This window comes from Mustela erminea, chromosome 5 (assembly GCF_009829155.1).
Source record: "Mustela erminea isolate mMusErm1 chromosome 5, mMusErm1.Pri, whole genome shotgun sequence".
Lineage (NCBI taxonomy): Eukaryota > Metazoa > Chordata > Mammalia > Carnivora > Mustelidae > Mustela > Mustela erminea.
Window position 1 is genome coordinate 136,669,389 of NC_045618.1, and position 22,493 is coordinate 136,691,881.

General features: G+C 36.5%; 1 protein-coding gene and 1 pseudogene across 4 annotated transcripts in view; both read left to right on the forward strand.

Annotated features, from left to right (window-relative positions):
• The window catches only part of UNC79 (unc-79 homolog, NALCN channel complex subunit), a 237,283-nt gene that overhangs the window by 78,493 nt on the left and 136,297 nt on the right, over positions 1 to 22,493 (forward strand). For all 4 annotated transcript variants that reach the window (XM_032345110.1, XM_032345113.1, XM_032345112.1 and 1 more), the window contains 4 exons: positions 11,210 to 11,274; positions 15,787 to 15,875; positions 16,506 to 16,546; positions 19,129 to 19,157. In XM_032345110.1, the coding sequence (XP_032201001.1) occupies positions 11,210 to 11,274; positions 15,787 to 15,875; positions 16,506 to 16,546; positions 19,129 to 19,157 (224 nt within the window). The remainder of the gene's footprint in view (positions 1 to 11,209; positions 11,275 to 15,786; positions 15,876 to 16,505; positions 16,547 to 19,128; positions 19,158 to 22,493) is intronic.
• On the forward strand, positions 14,708 to 14,805 carry LOC116592185 (annotated as a pseudogene).

Here is a 22,493-nt window from a genome sequence, read left to right on the forward strand (position 1 = left end):
TAATTATATATATGTATATGGTTTGTTTGGTTTTGTTTTCCTTATCCCTCTTTCTGAAATTCCAATGACATATATGGTAGACCTTTCTTCCATGTCTCCTATGAATAATTTTTGTATTCTCTTCCCTAATTTCATCTTTCTGTGCTTCATGCTGAACCTTTTTTTCCAACTTATCTTCCTGTTCACTAATTCTTTAGCTTCCCAGTTGTATTCTTAATTTTGTTAATTATATTTTTATGTTCTAGAATTTCCATTTGGTGATTTAAAGGAGAAATACCAGTTCCTTGATAATTATTTTCTAACTTGTCTTTTACTTTATAGAACATATTAAGCATAGTTATTTTAAAGTTTGTTTCTGATAATTCAATTTTATGAATCTCTGGATATTCTGATTTTATTATCATTTCTTTTGTTTACTTGTCTTACATTTTTATGTATTTTTAAATTTTGTGAAAGACAATAGATAGAAAAACTATAGAGCTCATTTGAGGTTTAGAATGTTATATTTCACCAGATAGGGTTTGCTTTTGCCTCTGGAAATTTTGAGGCTATGGACATTGACAATCCAGGTCACCTTAATGCAGCTCAAAAAAAAGACGTATCGTACATTCTTTTTTTTTTTTTTTAAAGATTTTATTTATTTATTTGTCAGAGAGAGAGCGAGCGAGAGCGAGCACAGGCAGACAGAGTGGAAGGCAGAGTCAGAGGGAGAAGCAGGCTCCCTGCGGAGCAAGGAGCCCGATGCGGGACTCGATCCCAGGACGCTGGGGTCATGACCTGAGCCGAAGGCAGCTGCCCAACCAACTGAGCCACCCAGGCATCCCCGTATCATACATTCTTGAGATGATTTGAAGCTGGTCTTCAGTCCCTTTGAGGGTTGGTCTAACTCTGTTTCCCTTTACTGTATACTATGGCATTTTGGGATGTCTGCCTACAATGTCTAGGGAGATTTTTAGGTCTCCCATTCCTTGATTGTCCCCAAATTTCAATTTTTGTTCCCCTACTTCAAAGAGTTTGTTGAAATCTGCTCATCATGTGGAATTGGCAGATAAAGAAATAGGCAAAGGAGGAAACATGGCCTTAAATGCCATTTTCACCTTTTGATGATGCTTTCTTTTCTTTTGAAGCATGGCCCAATAGTTCTCCCATAATGTTCTCTGGTGTTTTGTGTTGTATTGTTTTTGGTTGGTTTGTTTTGCTTTTAATCTTGTCCAGTTTTCTAATTTTTCTCAATAGGACAATCAGCTTATATTAGTTTGTCTGTCATTTGTGAGGAAATGGAACCTAAACTCTTTCTGTAATATTGTCAAGAGTGGAATGTAAGTTATATATATATTTTTAGTTCAGCATATATAAGAATATCTTTCTATTTCTTCACACATGGAGGGAAACTGCTTCACTGTGAAAAAATATATAAATATTGTTTCATTGTTTTCTGGCATTTAGAATTATAGAAGACAGATCTTAAACCAGTGTGATTTGTCTGTTATAGAAATCATTTTGGTTGCTCTTAGTTCTTAGAGATTTACTTATTAAAAAAACTTTTCTTAAATATATATATTTTAAAGGATTTATTTCTTTATTTGAGAGAAAGAGAGTGAGAGAGAGAATGAGTGGAATGGGTAGAGGGAGTGGGAGAGAGAATCAAGAAGACTCCACACTGAGGAACGAGCCCAACTCGGCCTGATCTCACGACACTGAGATCACAACTTGAGCTGAAGCCAGGCATTGGAGGCTCAACTGACTATGCCACCCAGGTGTCCCTTTCTTAAATATTTTTTATATGAGCATCTTTTTATTGACTTTTGCCTAAAACATTAAGAGTGCTTTCAATCTGGAAATTCAGGCCCTTTTTCAATCTTTTAAAGGAAACTTCCCATTAATGAAATTTTAAATTATTGCTTTCTTCAAATTGTTTTGGTATCTTTCTCAGGAATACCCATAATTCATAGGTCAGATTTTCATTTTCTATGTTGTGAATCTATTCTAACCACTATTTTCTGTATTTTTATCTTCTATATTTTTGGCTTCTCAGTTTGGTTTACTGTATAACTTACATGACTTTTCCCCCAAATCAGCTGTATTTATTGCTTTGAATCTGGGTTTCTAATTTTGCTCTTTTATTTTTAGTTTAATTATACTTATCATATCTCTTGTCCAAATTCATTTTTATCTCATTCTGTTAGCTTCCCATCTTACCATGAATTTCTTTGACTTTCTACTCCTGTTGTTATAGAGGCCATGTGTTCTCACATCAAGTTGCAGATGCTATAATACCTTCCTAAAACATTTTGATTCATAGACTGGATAGTTTTTCTTGGGTGTCAGCTTGATAGTCTTTCCTTTGAAGTATCTATTTGGCTAGCCCTTCATTTTTTTCTTTTAAAATCAATTTTGCTGGTCCTATTAGTGGCCAAGTGGTCTGGACTATGCCCCATGGTGGCACTGTCCTAGCTGGACCACTGGCCACCCCTGCAGTGTTAACTAGATTGTTGTGTGGCCTGATTGCTATTTTCATTCCACATGTGTGCAAAGACTTGAGCCAGGCTGCATGGGTTCCATCCTGAATCCAGCATGACCTCATCAAGTTACTTAAGCTCTCTGTGCTGGATCTGTGACCTTTGAGGATATAGCCATGGACTTTTAACTCTGGAAGAGTAGCAGCAGCTTGATTCTGCTTAGAGAACTGTCTTCAGGGATGTGATGCTAGAAAAAAGTAGGAACTTCACCTCAGTGGGATGCCCTGTTTTCATATCAGATATGATCTTCAAATTGGAGCCAGGATAATAGCTATGGATGGTGGCAGAAGGAACACCCCCTTCCAGGTTGTCTAGGAGATGACTGGGGAACTGGTAATCAAATAGAAATACACCGAGAATATAAAGAGGGACTTTTGAATCAAATAAATTGCATCTATGATAAAATACCTACATATAGCAGAAAGGCTATATGGATATGAAGATTTTGCAAACATATTTCATTTTATCTCATTTGTAAACATCATTTGTCCCATCAAGACAAAAACTCCATGAACATGTCTTAGGTGGAAGAAGTTTAAAAGATAACTTAGATTTACTTAATTTAGAAGAAAGAGCCTTTATGAACATGATGGAGATGAAAACTCATTCAGTTATAATTAATTTCAAATGAAGCATGACAAAATTCATACAGGTAGGAAAACCTATGAATGTGGGAACATGTTTAGTTAGAAGTCATATCTGATTGACACTAGGACATCCATAGTTGATCCTGGAGAGAAACCCTTGGATGTAATGAGTGTGGGAAAGTCTTACTGATCAATCATCCTTTACTAGAAAAGTGAGATCTCATACAGGTGAAAGATATATGAATGCCAATTCCACCAGTAGTAGAACTCCACCATTTAGTAGAAAAATGTATCTCATTAAAACACCAGAGAATTCAAATTAGAGAGAAACTATGAAGGTGGAAATGCCTTCAGTAGTAGTTCTTATCTTAATCAGTGTATACCGGTAATAAACCCTATAAATGTAATAAATGTGGGAAGCTATACAGTCTGTGGTAGGTTGTTATTGCAGCCCCGAGAGACTAAAACATCATTATTGCATATAAACTTCGGCAAGAAGAATTCTGAATTTTTTTTCTCTTCTGAACGTGTGCCAGTTAGAATTCCTTTGTGTTGAAAATGACAATACATTTATTTTTTTTTAAGGGTTGTATCATTTATTTATTTATTTATCTATTTATTTTTTTAAAGGTTTTATTTATTTATTTGACAGAGAGAGAGAGAGAGATCACAAATAGACAGAGAGGCAGGCAGGGGAAGAGGGAGAAGCAGGCTCCCTGCTGAACAGGAGGACCTGAGACCATAACCTGAGCTGAAGACAAAGGCTTAACCCACTGAGCCATCCAGGTGCCCCAAAAATGACAAAACATTTAAAATTTAGTTAACAAAAGGAAGTTTATCAGTACATATCATGGGAAAGTCCAGTATAGCTACTTCAAAGGAGAAATAGAGATAATTTGTGAAAAGACTCAATATTGAGTCTTCTGATTCATGAACATGGCATATCTAACCATTTATTTAGGCCTTTTTAAATTTTTCTCAGCAGTGTTTTCTAGTTTCCAGTGTATAGGTCTTATACAAATATCTTATAGATATTTGTTAAAGTTATTCCTGAATTCCTCATGGGTTTGGATGCTATTGTAAATAGTATTTAAGAATTTAATATTCTACTTGTTTATTGCATAATAAATAATTACATAAAAATGTAATTGATTTTTGTATTTTTACTTTATATCCAGTGACCTTGCTAAACTCTCTTGGTTTTTGTAGCTTATTTGTAAGTTTCTTAAGATTTTCTGGGTACATGATTATCCTCTCTTGCAGATAAATATAATCAAATTTTTTTCTTCTTCCTTCCTAATTTGTCTTTCTGATTTGCCTGCTTGCTTCCTTTCATCCCTCCCTCCCTCTCTCCCTTTACTTCTTTCCCAGCTATCCTCCTTCCTTTCTCTCTTTCTTTTTCTCATTGCTCTGGCTCATATTTCCAGTTCAGTATTGAATAAAAGTGCTGCAAGTGAATATCTTCGCTTTCTCCCCCAGTTCCTAGGAGGCTTGTATTCAGACTTTTGGCATTAAATCTGATGTTTGTTGTAGGCTTTCCACAGATGCTTTGTATCAAAGTGAGGAAGTCCCTCTTTATTCTTAGTTTACTGAGTGTTTTTATCATCAGTGAATGTCAATTTTAGTTAAATACATTTTCTTCTAGTGAGATGATCACATGACTTCTTTATTTTGTTTATATGGTAAATTACATTGATATGCTTTGTGTTGTGAATCCAACCTTATATTAATTGGGGTAAGGTCCATATTGTCAGCTATATTATGTTGCCACACTCAATTTGCCAGTTTTTAAAGTTTTCTTGCCCCTACATTTATGAGAGGCATTGATCTAGTTTTCTTTTATCATAATTGTCATCTGTTTTGTTTACAGAGTAATGCTGACTTCATAAAATGGGTTGGGAAGAGTTTCCTCCTGTTCTGTTTTCTTAAAGCATTTTTGTAGGATGTGTATTATTTATTCCTTAAACAGTTAATAGAATTCACTGGTGACACCATCTGGACTTGAGGTTTTCTCTGTAGGAAGGTTTCACATTATTGATTCAATTTAATGTTATGGGGCATTTAAGTTTTCTACTTTTTACTCAATCATGTTTGTAATTTTGTTACCTGTTTTTTGAGGAATAAACAATTTATGTGTTTTGTCCAACTGACCAAATTTATCGACATATCTGTAGGATCTGGGGTGCTGACCTAGCTTTCATTCTTAATACTGATAATTTGGTTTTTTCCTCTATTTTTTTTTTTCATCAGGCTAGCTAGGTGGCTTATAAATTTTATTGAACTTTCCAAAGAATCAATGCTTGGTTTTATGATTTTCTCTATTGGTTTCTTATTCCCAATTTCATTGATTTCTGCCTCTATCTTTATTATTCCTTCTGTTAACATTGAGTTTAACTTATTCTTTTTCTTAGTAAGATAGAGCATAAATTTTTTATTTTAGACATTTTATATGATCTAATTCAAGAATTTAAAGCCATAAATTTATCTTTAAGCATTGTTTTAGTTTCATTCCACAAATTTGATATGCTGTGATTTCATTGAATTTCAATGCAGTATATTTTCTAATGTTTCTTTCGATTTTTCTTTTGATTGATGGGTTGTTTAGAAGTGTGTTTTTTTAAGTGCACAAATATTTTGTGACTCTTCAGATATCTTTTTGTCCATTTTTAGTTTAATTTCATTGTGGTCAGGAAATTTACTTTATGATTTCATTCCATCTAAATTTTTCAGCCTTATTTTATGGACCAGAATATTGTCTCAAGATTGAGAGAGGATTGTTGATATTTACAGTATTAATTACAGACTTATTTCTCTTTCAGTTCTGTCAGTTTGTTTCATTTAATTTGGAACTCTATCACTAGATGCACACATATTTATGATTATTATGTCATTTTGATGAATTGACTCATCATGAAATATTCTTCTTTATTACTAGTAATATTATTTGTTCTAGAGTCTACTTCTCTCATATTTATATAGACACTCCTGCTTTCTTGTAAGTAGCATTATATAAGTGTGATGTATTTTTTTTTCCCTGTTTACTCTTTTAAAAATATTTATTTATTTGAGTAATCTCTACACTCAGTGTAGAGCTCAAGTTCCCAATCCTGAGATCAAGAGTTGCATGCCCTTCTGACTGAGTCAGCCAGGTCCACCTCCGTTCACTTTTAACTTATCTATCTTTATATTTCCAAGTGTGTTTCTCACAGGCAGAATATATTTGGGTAATGTTTTTTTGAAAAAAATTAAATCCTTTTTGACAATCTCTGCCTTTTATCATTTACATGCCATGTAATTATTGTTTAAGTCATTTACATTTAATGTAATTACATATGGTTGGGCTGAAGTCTGTCATCTTACATTTGTTTTCTATTTGTCCCATCTATTCTTTGCTCCCTTTTTAAAAAAAATCTTGTCTTCTTTTTGGTTCTTTCTGGCTAATTGTTTTTAGTATTTCATTTTATCTCTGCATTGAATTATCAGCTATACCATTTTTAAGAAGAATTGCTCTAGGGTTTACAATATGTACTTTTAAATTCACAGTCTACCTTCAAATAATATTATACTAGTTTATATGTAATATAAGAAGCCTGAATACTTTCATTTCCTCCCTCCCATCATTTTTGTTCTTGTTATCAAATATTTACTTCCATATATATTTTTAGTTTCACAATACATGGCTGTTACTGTTTTAAACAGTAAATCATTTTTTAACATTACACAAATATGGGTAGAAAGTCCTTTGTTCACCATATTTGCCATGTGCAGAACACTATGTCTAGTGTAGGTCCTAGCTTCCATCTGGTATCATTTTCCTTCAGGCTTTCTTTAACGTTTCTTGTTGTGGAGCTCAGCTGGCAATGAATTCTCTTATCTTGTGTTTGTCTTCAATTAGTCTTTATTTTATATTCAGTTTTGAAGGATATTTTCACTGGCTATAGAATTCTAGGTTGACAGTTTTTTTCTTTCAGCCTAATAAAGATGTCGTTCCATTGTCTTCTGGGTTGCATTGTTTCTGAACGAGAAATCAGCGATCATTCTTATCTTTGTTCCCCTGTAAGTAATGTGTCTGTTTTTTGTTTTTTTTTTCCTGGTTGCTATTAAGATTTTCTCATTATCATGGTTTTTCATGAGTTTGATTATAATGAATTTTGGTGTGATTTTCTTTGCTTTTATTTTGCCCAAGATTCATTGAGCTTCTTGGATCTGTGGGCTTATAGTTTTTTAATCAAATTTAAAAGACTTTTCATTGCTTTTTCAAATATCTCCCTCCTCCCCCCTTTTACTCCTTTGGACTTTTAGCCAGATGTGCTTTATACTGCCTAATATTTTCCCAAAGCTCACTGAAGCTCTGTTTATTTTTCTTCCAGTTCTTCAGTTTCAGTAGTTTCTGCTGCTATGTCTTCTAATTCACTGATCTTTCCCTGTGCATTGTCTAATCTACCATTAAGCCCATTCAGTGGATTTTCCATGTTCTATATTACATTTTTAATTTTAGAAAATCCATTTGGTTCTTTTATGTATTTTTCATCTCTATTCTCATTGTGTTCATATTTTCCTTTGACTGTGTTTATAATAGCTGTTTTTAAGTTCTTGTTTGCTCACCTCATCTTCTATAATTTCTGGGTTAATTTCTATTGATCAGTTTCCCCCCCCCCCGATTATGTGACAGTTTCTTTCTTTTTCAAATATTGAATAATTTTTACTGGATGTTGGACTTTATGAGTATTATGTTATTTAGTATCTGGATTTTGTTTTCTTCCATTATAGTGTTTTGAGGTTTGCTTTGGCTCTCAAGTTACTGGTGGATCAACTTGACCTTTTTAGGGCTTGTCCTTATGCTTTGTTAGGGGGAGACTGGAATAACTTTTTCCCTAATGTTAGTTTAACCATACTGCTAAGGTATAACCTCCTAGAGTCTCTATTGAATGTTCCAGATTTTCACTCAGTTCCCTTCACTCTGGTTGGCTGGAACTTGAATATCTCTCAGATGAAATGTAGGAATTATTCTGCTTACAGATTCTGCATAGTTGTCCTCTAAGTAGTCTTACACAAGTTCTGCTTATTATAAAGCTGAAGACCTAAAAAGACTCTTATTCAGATTTCTGGAGCTCTTTCTTAGCGTAACTCCCTCTTCTTTGCTGTACTATGTAACAAATATAAGTCACCTTGCTTCTTTATATTCCAGGTTTTGTCCCCTCAAATCAATGAAACCACCCAACTGTGCTTATCTTTCTCCTTCCATACCCAAGGTTCAGAAATTGCTTCTAGGAAGAAAACTGGGGTGATTGTAGGACTGACTTTATTGTTTCTCTTCCCTCAGGGATCTTTGTTCTGCACTACTTATTGTCCAATTTCTGAAAACAGTTGTTTTGTATATATTTTTGCCATTTTATAATTGTTTATGATGGGAGGGCCAGACTAATACCAGTTACTCTGTTGTAGTTAGAAGCAGATTTCTTATCTGCCATGTTTTTAGATTATATATTTTTTATTTTTATTTTCAAAGGAAGGGAGATCTATCATGACTGAATTTATCATACAGTAGGATATGTAGATTGATCCTGTATCAGAATCAATTGTAGTGGTTTTACCAATTAAAAAAATGCCTGTCCTCTACCTTTAAGGATCTTGATTCAGCAGATTTAACATTAGTTTCAGGCATCATATATTTGAAATCTTGACAAGTGATTTTTGATGCCCAAGAAAAACTAATAATCCCTATTCTGGTAAGTTTAAAGCTTAGTGTGACTTTGGTAAACCAAATGAGGTAGCCTACAATCTATTCTTAACTCAGTGACACTCTGTAAAAATGAAATAAAATATTAGAGGAGTAGGACCTCCCGGATATCCCCACCATCTACTTGTAAAGCATTAATTTCTGGCAAGGCAGGAGTCTTTAGAGCCCTGATCAAGTGCTGTGGCTGTTATACATTCTTATTTCCTTGTACCTTTGCCATAGCAGTTGTTACCTATCTTGACTATTACTTCTATCTGTAAGTGTCAAGGCTTCTTAATATTTTTTTCTAGCTTTATTTTTTTTAAAAAGATTTTATTTATTTATTTGACAGAGACCACAAGTAGGCAGAGAGGCAGGCAGAGAAAGAGAAGGAGAAGCAGGCTCGATGCGGGGCTCGAACCCAGGACCCTGGGATCATGACCTGAGCTGAAAGCAGAGGCTTTAATCCACTGAGCCACCCAGGTGCCCCAAGGCTTCTTAATATTTATAAAGTGATCTGCAAATATTCTTATAATATAAGGATTCAGTAATGGCTAGCAGATTTTATCTTGTGTGTCAACTCTGTTTTACTAGTGGTAACTCTGTGGACCTCTGTGTTGAGAAGGATTTTAAGGCCACTTCTGGACTCAGCAGGAAGGGATGCTCTTACGGATTAGTGACATCTGTCATGAGTTTGGGATTGGAGGAAGAGACACATGTCCTATATATTTGCAACTCATATACTGGTTAAAAGCAGTCTTTTTTGCAAGGTTTCTCTAATTACAGAAGAAAACTTGTTGCTGCTATCTATATTCATCTTGACTTTTCCACATGTAGGAAACATTTTATAGTTACAGAATGTTTGTATTCAGATTATTTCTTCATTTATCCATTCTTTCCTGATTTATTTATTCTTTTGTTCTCCCTAAAATTATAATCAATATGATACTGTGCTTTTTAGAGTAGTGGTTTTTGTTCTGTATTTCTTGTCTTATTTTAAATAAATTGACCCATTGTGTATTTTTTCAAGTCAATGGCTCTGTTGACCTTTTTTTCCTAAATTTCAAATCAGACACATATCTTGTCTAACCATAGGCTAGAAGATTTGAAGTTGGAACACCCCTGGACAGAAAACTTTGTATGGTCTGGAATAATAATATATAGTTTTGAATTATAATTGGACATATAACTAAGTAAAAATATCCTCTCATCTGCCAATTCTAGTATATTAAGCCAATCATACTCCTATAAGATTAGAATTTGACAATTTAGAAAAATATCCTACTTTCAAACATGTAATTTTATTGCATTTTTAAATTTATTTTTTTCAAAAGATTTATTTATTTATTTGACAGAGAGATAGAGAGCACAAGTAGGCAGAGTGACTGACAGAGGGAGAAGGAGAAGCAGGCTCACTATTGAGCAGGGAGCCCAATGTGGGGCTTCATCCCAGGACCCTGGGATCATGACCTGAGCCGAAGGCAGCCACTTAATTGACTGAGGCACCCAGGCACCCGTTTATTGCATTTTTAAATGATGGAGTATTGTTAGCTAAGTGCTTTGAACTACCAAATAATCTAGAGGAAGATAATTACTTGTTGTGACTTTCATTCTGATCTATCCCAGATCACTTGGTCTTATCTTCATTCTGTGTGATATTGTGTTAAGGAGTGGGTATTAGCAAATTAGCAGAGGTTAGTCTGTGGGTCACAGTCTGTGATATGAAAGAGAGAGAGAGATTTCATTTGGGCAAGAAATTCATTTTTCATTCTCTACATTTGGTGAGAATGAGGTGGAACATGGGATAGTGGAGGTTGCCTTACCATTCATTTCAGTTATTATGAGTTTGAAATACTTCCTGGTGCCAGAAATCTAGGATGCTCAGCTTAATATGTACTACAATAGAAAGATCAGTGTTAAAAACCAAGAGATAGAGGTTTAGTCTCAAGTTGTCATTTATTAACTCTGTGACCCCAGTGGGCTACTTAAGCTTTGTAACTTCTACTTACTAATATAGGAAATGAGATTTATAATCTGCTATACCTATTCCACAGGGCTGCTGGAAGAATGAAGTGAAACCATAGATATGTGTAAACCTTGGAGAACTTACTGATAGTAGCATATCATTGGGAAGTAATATAATGGCACTGTTATACTACCTTATACCTTATACTAGCTTGTCTCTTCTATGGAAAAATAAATGGAGTTATGATATCTTTGTTCAATTTTTAAATTTGCCTTAGATTTAAAATGATTATCTTAGGAAGCCTTCAGGCAATGGTTCTGCTTAGGAAGAAGAAACCTAGTGTAATATCTGCTATGCTTTTACTAGGGCTCTAATAACTTCAATGAGGAGTGTTCATCAGCTATGCTTTGCTTTACAGCTTGGAATCCCATCCACTGCCAGCACATTGAATGCCACAACGCAATTAACAAGCCAGCTGTGAAGGTACTGTTTTATTAGATAAATATGGTGCCATATTGTATTGTCAGTGGTCAGATCATCAGGAGCTGAATGAAATGGAGTAGACTGCATCCTTCTCCATAAAGCAGAGAGGCCTGCACTCTGTGATAAACTCAAGCACTTCTGTGTTCAATCTGACCATGCTTTGGTGGATTGGTTGAAGACAGAGCAATGAATAGTGGTGACTGAAGGGTTTGGCTATGAGTTCTTGGTCAAGTGGTGTGTAGCAATGAGTAATTATTAGAATAATCCTGGTGGAACTCTTACATAGTCCTACTTGGCGTCTCTCTTTTTTAATAAACTCAAGGAAATATACTTTGCCCCTGTTTCACTCATTTCAGATTATGAGAGCTTGGTATATAACTGCAAATTCAAGAGTCATATGACTAAAATGAATAAAATTGTTAAATTTTGGCTCAGATCATAGATATGACTTAGGGGTAGTTGGGGAGCAAACACATGGAAAAAGTATGTTAGAGGTAAGGGAACAGGGTTTTTTTTAATTTTTAATTTTTTAATTTTTATTTTTTAGTTTTTTAATTTTTATTTATTTGGCAGACAGAGATCACAAGTAGGCAGAGAGGCAGGCAGAGAGCCTGATGCGGGGCTCGATCTCAGGACCCTGGGATCATGACCTGAGCCAAAGGCAGAGGCTTTAACTCACTGAGCCACCCAGGTGTCCCAAGGGAATGGGAATTTAGAGAGGCAAGACTCTTTCCTAAGCCAGAACCAGGTACCTTGACTCTAAACCTTATTCTTGTTCTACTACCACAAATTTCCCTGTCTTGTTATAACCCTGAATCTTTGAAGTCGAATGTTAAGAAAAACAATCATACCTTTTAACAAAATTACTTATGGTATATATGTTGGTTTCAGTACTTGGCTGGAGAGACCTGTGTCTGGATTTGCAAGGATTATTTTTTTATAATAAGAACAGTAGGAGTAACATCAAGTCGTTAGAGTTCACAGATACCTATTAGAACCTAGTGTCCTGAGAGTTTGCCTCCCTTCTTCTATAAACAGGAAGATTGTAAAGATTACCAAATAATAGAAACATGATAGTATCATTTTATAGAAACAGAGTGGAAGAGGTAACATGAGATATAAGAAATATAAATATAAATGGAACCAAAAAGAAGTACAAATGGACCAAAATGTGTTTCATATATCAGAAAAGTCAGAGGAGTGCCAATAATAACATAGTCATCCAGACGTATTTTACTAGCAGAGGACCTTCTTGTATTATTATGTTTCATCTCTGCTTTTGATAAAGTCAAGTTGAATGAACTTATGTTGAGAAAGAGCAGACGAGGGAAATCCAGCAGTGGAGGCTCAGTCTCTCCCGTTCTGCTGTGAGCACACCTCCTCTGAACTTCCACAGACGTTTGGGACTCCCAGGTACTTTTCTTCTGTGCAAGGACATTCTGAGACAAACACGTGTTGCACTCATATGTTATCCCTGGGTTTTAGCTTAATTCTTCCAGTGGTGAGAATCATGCAGCTCTCTTACTTTAGTTTCTTCACCTGTCCTTTCCTCTTCCGGCTTATGTTACAATGCCCTCTTTTGGTTCACTCAGACACCAACAGAAAGGAGGTGCTTGTCTGGTCTTTCCACTTATTTTTTTCTCTGATCTTATGTCAGACTACATTCTCAGGAGTCCTTTAACTTCATAATTACTAATGATTTTTGGTTTCCCACTCCCCAAAGACATCACAAATTAGATTTTCTCCCATTCTTCTCGGCAAACAGCTTAGTCCACCCCTCTGGCTGGCCTTTGCTTTGCTTACTGGCTATTCCTTGTAGCCAGTCCTGCAGGACATGCCAAACCATCCTACTTTCTCTTCCATTTTTAGGTGAGGTGAAATTCACATCAATTTAACCTTTTTAAAGTGAACGATTCAATGACATTTAGCACATTCATAATGCTGTGCCACCACCACCTCTATCTAGTTCTTAAATATTTTTATCAGCACCCCCTCCAAATTTTATTTTCTGAACTCCAGCATTCCTAAAGAGTTTTCTTTTGTATTTTGACTCTGCTTCCCTGTAAAGGTAACATTCTTGTTAGTGCTTCCTGTGCTGGGGCTGTTTTTGCAGGACAACAGATCTGGCTCAGTATTGTTTTTTCATTGCAATACGAGCGTTCCCCAAACCCAGGTGGGTATGACCATGTGACATACAGGCCAAGGGTACCCAACATCCAGATACTTACAGAATAATGTTCAATGAAAAGGAAATCATCCTTTATAGTATGATGCCAATTTAATTTAAAATCACATATATTATATTTATACTCATATTCCTGCTCATCAGAATGTTATTACTGGTTGCATTGAGATGGCGGGTTAATGAGTTATTTAAATTTTCTTCTTTTCTCCATTTTCTTAAGCCTCTACATTGGGCATAATTGTGTTTATAAATGGAAAATAACTATTTTTTAATGTAGCAGTCAGCTATGAACATATTAATATAGATGTAAACTGACATGTTTAGAGTAAATGGAATTGACCCTACTGTCCACAAATGTGATGGGTCATGTGACCTAATTCATTTACCATGTTCAAGGTCACCTAGCTAATCTGTAATGATTATAGCTCCAACCTCGTAGGAGTTTATCCCTTTGAGTCGAATGAAAAAATATCTTTATCTGACAGGAGTATCAATAACTCATTAGAAATGAAAGTGAAGTAACTAATGGAAGAACAGGTCAACATCGGGCACTTGGGAAAAATTCAGGGAAAGTGGATTTATCCTCATAAAAAGTCTACCATCTCCATATTTATGAACTTTACCACTAGGCAGTGATGATTTGCCAAATAGAAAAGTATTATCTATTTTTGTTGCAATACATTACAAAAATGTACTTTTTAAGGCAAGAGCCAAGAGCTGCAACAGAATTCAAAATGAAAAGATGCTGGAACTTAGAGTTCATTATGTAACACTCTGCTTTTGGTTTTACTTGGTTCTGTTTGCAGATCAATTTATGAAATACATTAGAGCCCAGATAATTCTCTAACACAGGAGTCAGCTAACTATGGCCCCCAGCCAAATCTGGTCTGCTGACTGTTTTGTCAGTAAAGTTTTATTGGAATACAGCTGTGCTCATTTGCTTCTGTATCTATGTCTGCTTTCATGCTACAAGAGCAGAGTTGAGTAGTTGTGTCAGAGAGTGTATGTCCACAAAGCCTGAACTATTGACTCTCTGGTCATTTACAGAAAGTTTGCTAGTCCCTCATTTAACACACCAAAAAGTAGTTGTTCATCACATCAAAGGAAGCATGAAATTTATCTAAGGAAAATTTTCATACTAGGCCTTTAGCATGGGGGAGTATATAGTTTACAGGTTTTGTTGGTATAGCGATTGAAATTTAGGAATTCCCGCTCTTGTTTCCCCCATCGTTGAAACTCTTCAGTATTGTGCTCACTTCAGCAGCACATATACTAAAATTGGAATGATCTAGAAAAGATCCACAGGGCTCTGTGGAAGGATGACACGTGAGACTTTTCAGGGTTTTAACTTTAAATGATAGGCTGGTTGAGTTGTAAGTTGGTTTGTTTTTCCTCCCTAATCAGTAAAAACAACTAAAGAAAAGGAAGGGTGGAGTTCCAGCAAAATCTGTGTCCTAAGCATATTAAGTGCACAATCAGCTATACAGTGGATTGATTATTTCTTGCTGGACAGGAACAGAAAACAGAATGACTTTGGTAATGTATAGAAATTTAACCTGATGCAACATACAAGATTCAGCTAGTCATGTTTCCTTGATTTTAAACATCCAGATATTTGAAATATCCCAATGACCAACAGCAAAGTGAACACTTTTCATCTCTGGGCTTCAGCTCATGAAAACTCAGCCATAAATAATTCAGAAGTGAACAGGGCACACAGTGTTAAATGAACCACAGGTCATGTATGGAAGGAAAAAATACCTGAAAATGTGACATTGGATGATTGATTTAGAATTTAGATTCCACAATAAGAAAAGTGAGTTCCTCAGTGTTAGATTTCACATGACATTTTTTGAATTGAGGTTTTTTTTTTTTTAAGAAGCAAAATTTTCTACTGCCAGAATTTTGGTTACAGTTATGATTTTTAAAATTTTAAGATATTTTGCTCTTCGTAAAGAGAAATTGCTGTGTTTACTACCACTTTCAAGCAGGAATGAATGTACGAGGTATATAGGGGCAATTCGAGCCACGATTGAACAGGATTTTTTCTCTTTGTGGAATGAGGGTAGATTTGTTGATACTATCTGTTACTCAATTGCAGATAACAGGAGAAATGAAAAACCAGAGTAGGCACATTTAAATGTCCAGTGTGGACTCATCAGCCAGGGCAGGAAAAGCAGCTGTGCTATAGGTTAAGTGGGTTTTACTAAAAATATTTATTCCACTTTGCTTTTGAAAATCTGTCACAAATCAAAACCTTTGTGCTCATGATATGAGGGATGTGATAAACAGGATAAGAGTTCATTCTGCTTTTTCATGTGTTTCAGATGTGTATAGACCCTTCCCTGTCTGTAGCTCTGGGGGATAAACCACCTCCATTGTATCTCTGTGAAGAATGCAGCCAGAGAATTGCAGGGTAGGTATATGGGTCCTACAAGAAAAGGAAATAGGGCAACAAAAGAAGATAAGAGCAATCAGTTGTACTTAAATTGGTCACATCACTTGCATTTCCCACTAGCCTTTTTGTTTTTGAAAGGTTGCTTTGTCAGATATCTGACAAATAGCAAACTTTAATTAGAGAGATTTCAGCTTTGAAAAGTTGCAATATTTCTCTCCATGGGATAAGAAAAAGCAATTCCATGGAATAAAACAGCTCCAAATTTCAAGCGACCCTGTTAAAAAAGGCCACAGAGAAAAATAAAAGAAGACCATGGCTTTCAAATATGAGGTGTAATTCAAACGGATTCTCTCTGCTTGTTAGTTTCACAGAACCACACTGAGCATTGTACAAATCGTGCTGTACTTTGGTTCGCTTAATTAGCATCTGGAAAGTATCATTTAAAGATAACTGAATATGATGAAATGCCTATAATTTATAATTTAGCTAAAATGCATTAGACATTCAAAAAGTTTATTATGATAGTGCTCTTAATTACATTTCCTTTCTATTGAAAACCTTCTAGCAATAGTGTACAGCTTATAAATGTTCACATGGAAGGGTAACATTGCAAAGCAGCTCAAAAATGAATTTTGTTTTTCTTTATAGGGACCACAGTGAATGGTTGATTGATGTTCTTCTGCCACAAGGTATGGTTTACTTCAGAAAGGATGAATAATAAGTAATCATGACTAATGGCATGGTTGGTTTCTCTCCTTTTGTACTGTATTATTTTATAAAGACAGTAACCAAGGTATTATATTCTATGAATAGTCATTGCAGCGAAGCATTGTATCCGTGTCTTGCTTATACCCACACATTTGGAAAGAAGAGGTATCATCTCAACCAAAATTAAGAGGATTCCTTATGACAGAAGCCTTGCTGAACTATGTCTTGGGAGAATTTCTGTGTATATAACAGGCATTGCCAATGGTGTTTGCTGTGCCAGGTCAGAAAGAGAATAGGGAACATAAGTGGGAAGAACACTGAATAAGTCTTTCTCCTACCACTATTAATAGTTCTCCGTTTTTAGGGAAAATCATTGAATTGTTCAGAGACTCCATCTCCCCAGTAAAGTGGGGATAAAGTATATGTGACTCACCTCAATGAAAGATGGGATGGGGTAGTGCTCATAGTTTGTTGAAGTTCTGAAGGCTATGTCTGATAAGTCGGCAGGTCCCAGACAGAGCATTCCTTTACACATCTGGAAGCAGGTATTCCAGCTGCTTAATTGGGGGCTGAAGTGACCAGGGGAAGTATTAATGACAACAGAGGAAAGACGGAAGGTGAGAGAAGCTGGGGACATACTGAGCACACATCAGGCACACAGGAGGACTTCAGAGGTAGATAATAAAAGATTTTCTATGAAACGCCATATTTAAAAATAATGTAAAAATCTTATGTTAACTAAATTCTGTGAACATTTAAAAACAAGTTAAAGTGATTTTCTTAATGATAATTACACTATTTCTTTGTAGTCCTCATTTTTTAAAAAAAGATTTCATTTATTTATTTATTTGAGAGAGAGAGAGAGAGCACATGAGCAGGGAAGAGGGGCAGAGGGAGAAGGAGAAACAGACTCCCCACAGAGCAGGGAGCCTGATGCGGGGCTGGATCCCAGGACCCTGAGATCATGATCTAAGCTGAAGGCAGATGCTTAACCAGCTGAGCTACCCAGGTGCCCCCTATGGTCTAACTTTTAATATTAGGTCATGTCACCCTTAAGAAATGAATTACCTTAGTGCTTTACATCTATAAAATGAATCAGTAATGTCACCTCTAGATCCTTCAAAGACACATTCTGAAAAATTTCATAAGAATATCTGTAAAAAGATCTGGGCTTTTATGGGTAAAGGTAAATTTTTCCCCTTTAAATTAGACTACCCTGTTAATGAACTTACAGTGTTCTGAGGTGAAGCCCATAGTCAGGTTCTAAACTACATTTTTAAATATCAGAAATGTTGGTGAATTCTGGTCACCTTTTCCAGATGATATTCATCTCTGGAAGCAAAATTATAATAACTTAAAATTATTTACCTAGAGATGTGACACTGATCTCGGGTTAAGATAAACTCAAAGATATCAAACTATTAAATGAACATTAATTATACAAAACCAATTTTAAAAACTGAGTTGTAAGTTTCTATGATTTGTCACCCACCGATTCATAATTTCCAGACAGTTTGGGGGACATTTACCTTTGATCTTTTTAATAAATTGTAACACAGACTATACTATAAGTAATGCGTTAGTTCATTTTTTGAACACTTACTATTTCAGGGGAATGTTAACATATATTTGGAAAAATTATTTTCAAGTATTCTCAAGCATTAATTTTCATGGAAATACTTGGTATACCCGCTACACTACAAAGAGTTTGTATCTATTTGTTAAGGTCAGTCCCGGAGTAGACCGTGGTTTGACAGCCTAACTCCAACTGGCAAGTTGGGTTTGAAAATTGCTTGCTCTGAAATGACATGTAGCTGGTTTTACACTAGTTAAGGACTGATATAAATCAATAGTTCAAGTCTGAGTAATCCAAGTTAGTAAGTTCTTTCTACAGTTTTGAAATAGCAAATCATCTCCATGGTGAAGCTCTAAATATATCACATCCAGTCAGTGTCATGGTATAACGGAAGGGCAATAAACAGGGAATCCAGAGGCGTTGTCTCGAAATCTCCCTTTATCATTGATAGCCTTTGTGATCCTGAAGAAGCCATGCCAAGGGGTGCCTTGGAGGCTCAGTTGGTTAAGCATCTGCCTTCGGCTCAGGTCATGATCCCAGGGTGCTGGGATCGAGTCCCTCATCAGGCTCCCTGCTCAGCGGGAAGCCTGCTTCTCCTTCCGCCTGCAGCTTTCCTTCTCCCTCTCTCTGGCAAATAAATAAAACCAATAAAATCTTAAAAAAAAGGAAGTCATGCAATTCTCAGTTTTGTTCTGTCTAACGAGATGAGATGAATGTTACTTTGCTTTGGTTTTGACATGATCTGAATTCTGAGTCATGTCCAAGGAGGTTGAACTACTCGTAAGAATAGGTGAAGTATTTGAGCACACAGGTGTTCCTGACCTCATCAAACACGGGTAGATGACCATTAATAAGACAGGAGAGAAGCTATTTGGGCCAAGTCTAGAGGTTGTGTCACTAGGCTTGTTTTTACTCCCCTGTGTGGCTGCCCTTACTTAAAATGGGCTGTCTTTCTTTGTTGATATGTTGTGTACCTTCCCCTTACAGCTGAAATATCTGCTATATGTCAGAAGAAGGTAAGAGCAAACCATCTATGTGGTGGGGCATGATTTGCTGTGTGTATGTAAATTCATTCATTGACATCTGCCTCATTTCTGCCCCCTGGTTTCCTAGTACGTACATGTCACTGTATTCGTGAAGGGGAAAAAGAAATGATTTAGCATGCAAGATTGCTATGTCTGAATGCTTTCTGTTTTCATTTCTGCTTTTGCTCACCCATATTCTGCACAGTGTTTTTGATGAGTAATCTGAAACAAAAGCATATGTGTAACTCTAATCACAAAAAAGCTCTGAATGACCATGTAGAACATGCAACATAACTTTGGTAAAGGATATATCTTGTATGCTCAAAATCTTTCTTGTTTTGAAGTGGAGTGCCGATAGTCCGACACCTGTGTGTCAAACATACCCAGACTGACAATAGATAGGAAATATTTATTTATATGCAAGCTGAATGGTATCTCTAGTTAAAGATTCCACTTTCAAATTTTCTTTAACCACTTTTTATGAAAGTTTTCCTAAGCCATTTCCATCCTCTTTCTTTTTCTAGTTGAACGTATAAGGCAAGGTAGTGTGGTGTCGTACAGAGGACTTTGGATTAGTTGGTTGAAACACTTGGTTTCTGGCCGGCTCTGTCCCTAACTACCTATGAGACTATATACAAGTCATTTAAACATTTTAGGACTTGGTCATGAGTGGGGACTTTAGAGGGCTATTTCAGGGCTGTTGTACATACTAATCCTAAAATGTTGTGGCTTAGTAACAACAGATATTTGTTGCTAATTCTGTGAATTGACAATTTGGCCTGTGCTCAGCTAGGCAGTGCTTTTGATAAACTCCCCTAGGCTCACAGTGAGCCTGCAGTCAACTGCTTGGAAGTCTAGGGATTGGCTGGTCCCCGATGACTTCATTCCTATATCTGGGGCCACAGCTGGGGCAGCTGGAATGGCTGGGATGACAGGGGTGTCTGGCTCTCCCTCTTGCCATTATGTGTCTCATCCTCCAGGGAACGAGGCTGGATTTGTTCACTAGGCAGGAGTGTTTGAAGTGAATGAGATTTACTGAATTGCAAGGCCTTTTGAGGCAAATTTCTGAGTCACATAGCATTAATTCTGCTGCCTTCCACTGGCCAAAGAAAGTCCCCAGGCCAGCCAAGATTCCAGGAGAGGAAAATAGACTTCTCCCCTTTATAGAAGGAGTGATGAGAATTCTGTGGTCATATTTATGGTACCACAATCTACCCTCTGGACATAATTACTTGCATTGCTTCCACATGTAAAATTCTTCCACCACCTCAGACCTCCTAAAGTCTTAAATCCATTTATGGCTTCAGTCCATCATCTTGTGATCTGCATATGGTCTGGCCCCTGATGAAACTCTTTGGGTGAAAATTCTCTTGCTCCAGAGACGTATGAACTAAAAAGGCAAGTTATCCACCCCCCACAACCGCCGTCCCCCACCCTACACACCGTGGTGAGATAGGGAGAGGGTAACAGCTGTGGGCCTCCGTTCAGAGGAAGAAGGGGAAGCACATCGCTATCTGTGGTGGATAGCCCTTCCAGCCACGAATATGTCAATGGTTCTTCCATTGGTTCTCCAAGGCTGGAGAACGTACCTTGACGAGGATCTGGTTCTACTTCCTGGGAGTAGTTTCCTCGTTGTTGTTCTCCTGAATTTTTTGCTCTATTCTCTGAGACATCTTTTTTTCCAAGAAGAATGGTGCATGTTACAGGTGTGGGACTCTCTTAGCTTGTCTCCTGCATGTATCCCACAGACTTCCTTTCATGTTGAATGATGTCTGTCCCCTTTAGTCTAAGTTGGTGACCCTTTGCTAGGAAGACTTACTGTAAAACTCTGGGTTTTCAGTACATCTTGTTGGAGTTCAGTGCCCCCAAACTACATCTGTAATTCTTTTGGGGACAGTCCTTTCTATACTTTGGGCATTTTGGTCTGCCCTTAAAATTATTAGAAGCCCTGTTCTATCTGAAAGGCTCAACTAGGCATCGCCTTATATCCTTCTGAAGTTTTAACAAAGGATCGTGCAGCCAGTCAGCTGCTTTTGATTTGATTTTTATCCTGAGGCTATTTCCTACTTTGAGAATCTTTTTATAAGCCAGAGAGACAAGAATGAGAAACAGTTTTATATTCCAAATGAGCAGGTCTGCTGTTATACCTAACATATTTGACACCAGAGTGGATCCTTTTTTTTTTTTTCTTAACACTGCCCTCCTTTTTACAGCAATATTATTTTTAGTAATAAGCTTCAAATTAGCACATTTTTATTATCTTTTAATACATGTTGTATTTTATATTTGGAGAACATTCATTAAATTCATAAACGGTTGAGAATTGTTTGAGCTTGCTTTGGGTACAGTTTGTGTTAACCTCTTTTGAAGGACATAGTCCTGCATTTGCACAGGGGGTTTGAAATAAGCAGCAAGATTGTAAAGGTAAAGAGACAGACTTTGATTTATTTCAATTCTGTCATTCTATGAGCCAGGTTGGAAGGTTTTTTGTTTTTTGTTTTTTTCATGTTTAAAATTCAAAGTAGTGAAACAGAGTGCCAGGGGAAAACCATGCTCAGCGGAATCTGAATCTAAGGGAAGTATCTCTAGTTGGTTTTTGAAAGGAATGCATATAGTGGAGTCCACATGGGTTGAAGACTGACTGTGGCTTGGAAATACATTACTAAAACTTAGTGGGAACCACAACAATTGTTTGGAACTGGAACCAACCAAATGCTATTTTGGGGTAAAGTATTTTATTGCTGATATTACTTAGAATTGAGGGCACATGGTGATAAAGCAAGTCGACTCTTGCTTGATGTTCCAGATGTTAATATATGCAACATATCCAGATAACTGTGTAAGAAATCACCCAAAAGATGGCAGTATTAAACAACCACCATTTAACGATGCTCATAGATTCTGTTGGCCGGGGATTTGGACAGGGTACAGTCCATAGCCTGTCTCTAGTTGATGATGTTTGAGGCCTCATCTGGGAAGACTTGAATAATTGGGGGCTGGAATTATCTAGAAGCTTCCAGATCATGTGTCTGAGCTCTGGGATGGGATGACTTGAAGGCTGCGCTTAGCCAGCACTGTTGACAAGAGACGTAGTTAGGTACACATTGCCTCTCTACATGGCTTGGCCATGGTAGAGTTCTGAGTATCCCAGTGAGGAACCATCTGAGAAGAGAACATTTCAAGATAGCCAGTGAAAGCTGCATGTCTTTTGGAAATCTGACCTCAGAAGTCATACAGGCATCACTTCTGCCATACTTCATTGGTTAAAGCAGCCCATTTAGATTCAAGGCAAATGGGCACATACCCAAGGAAGCCAACCCAAAGAGC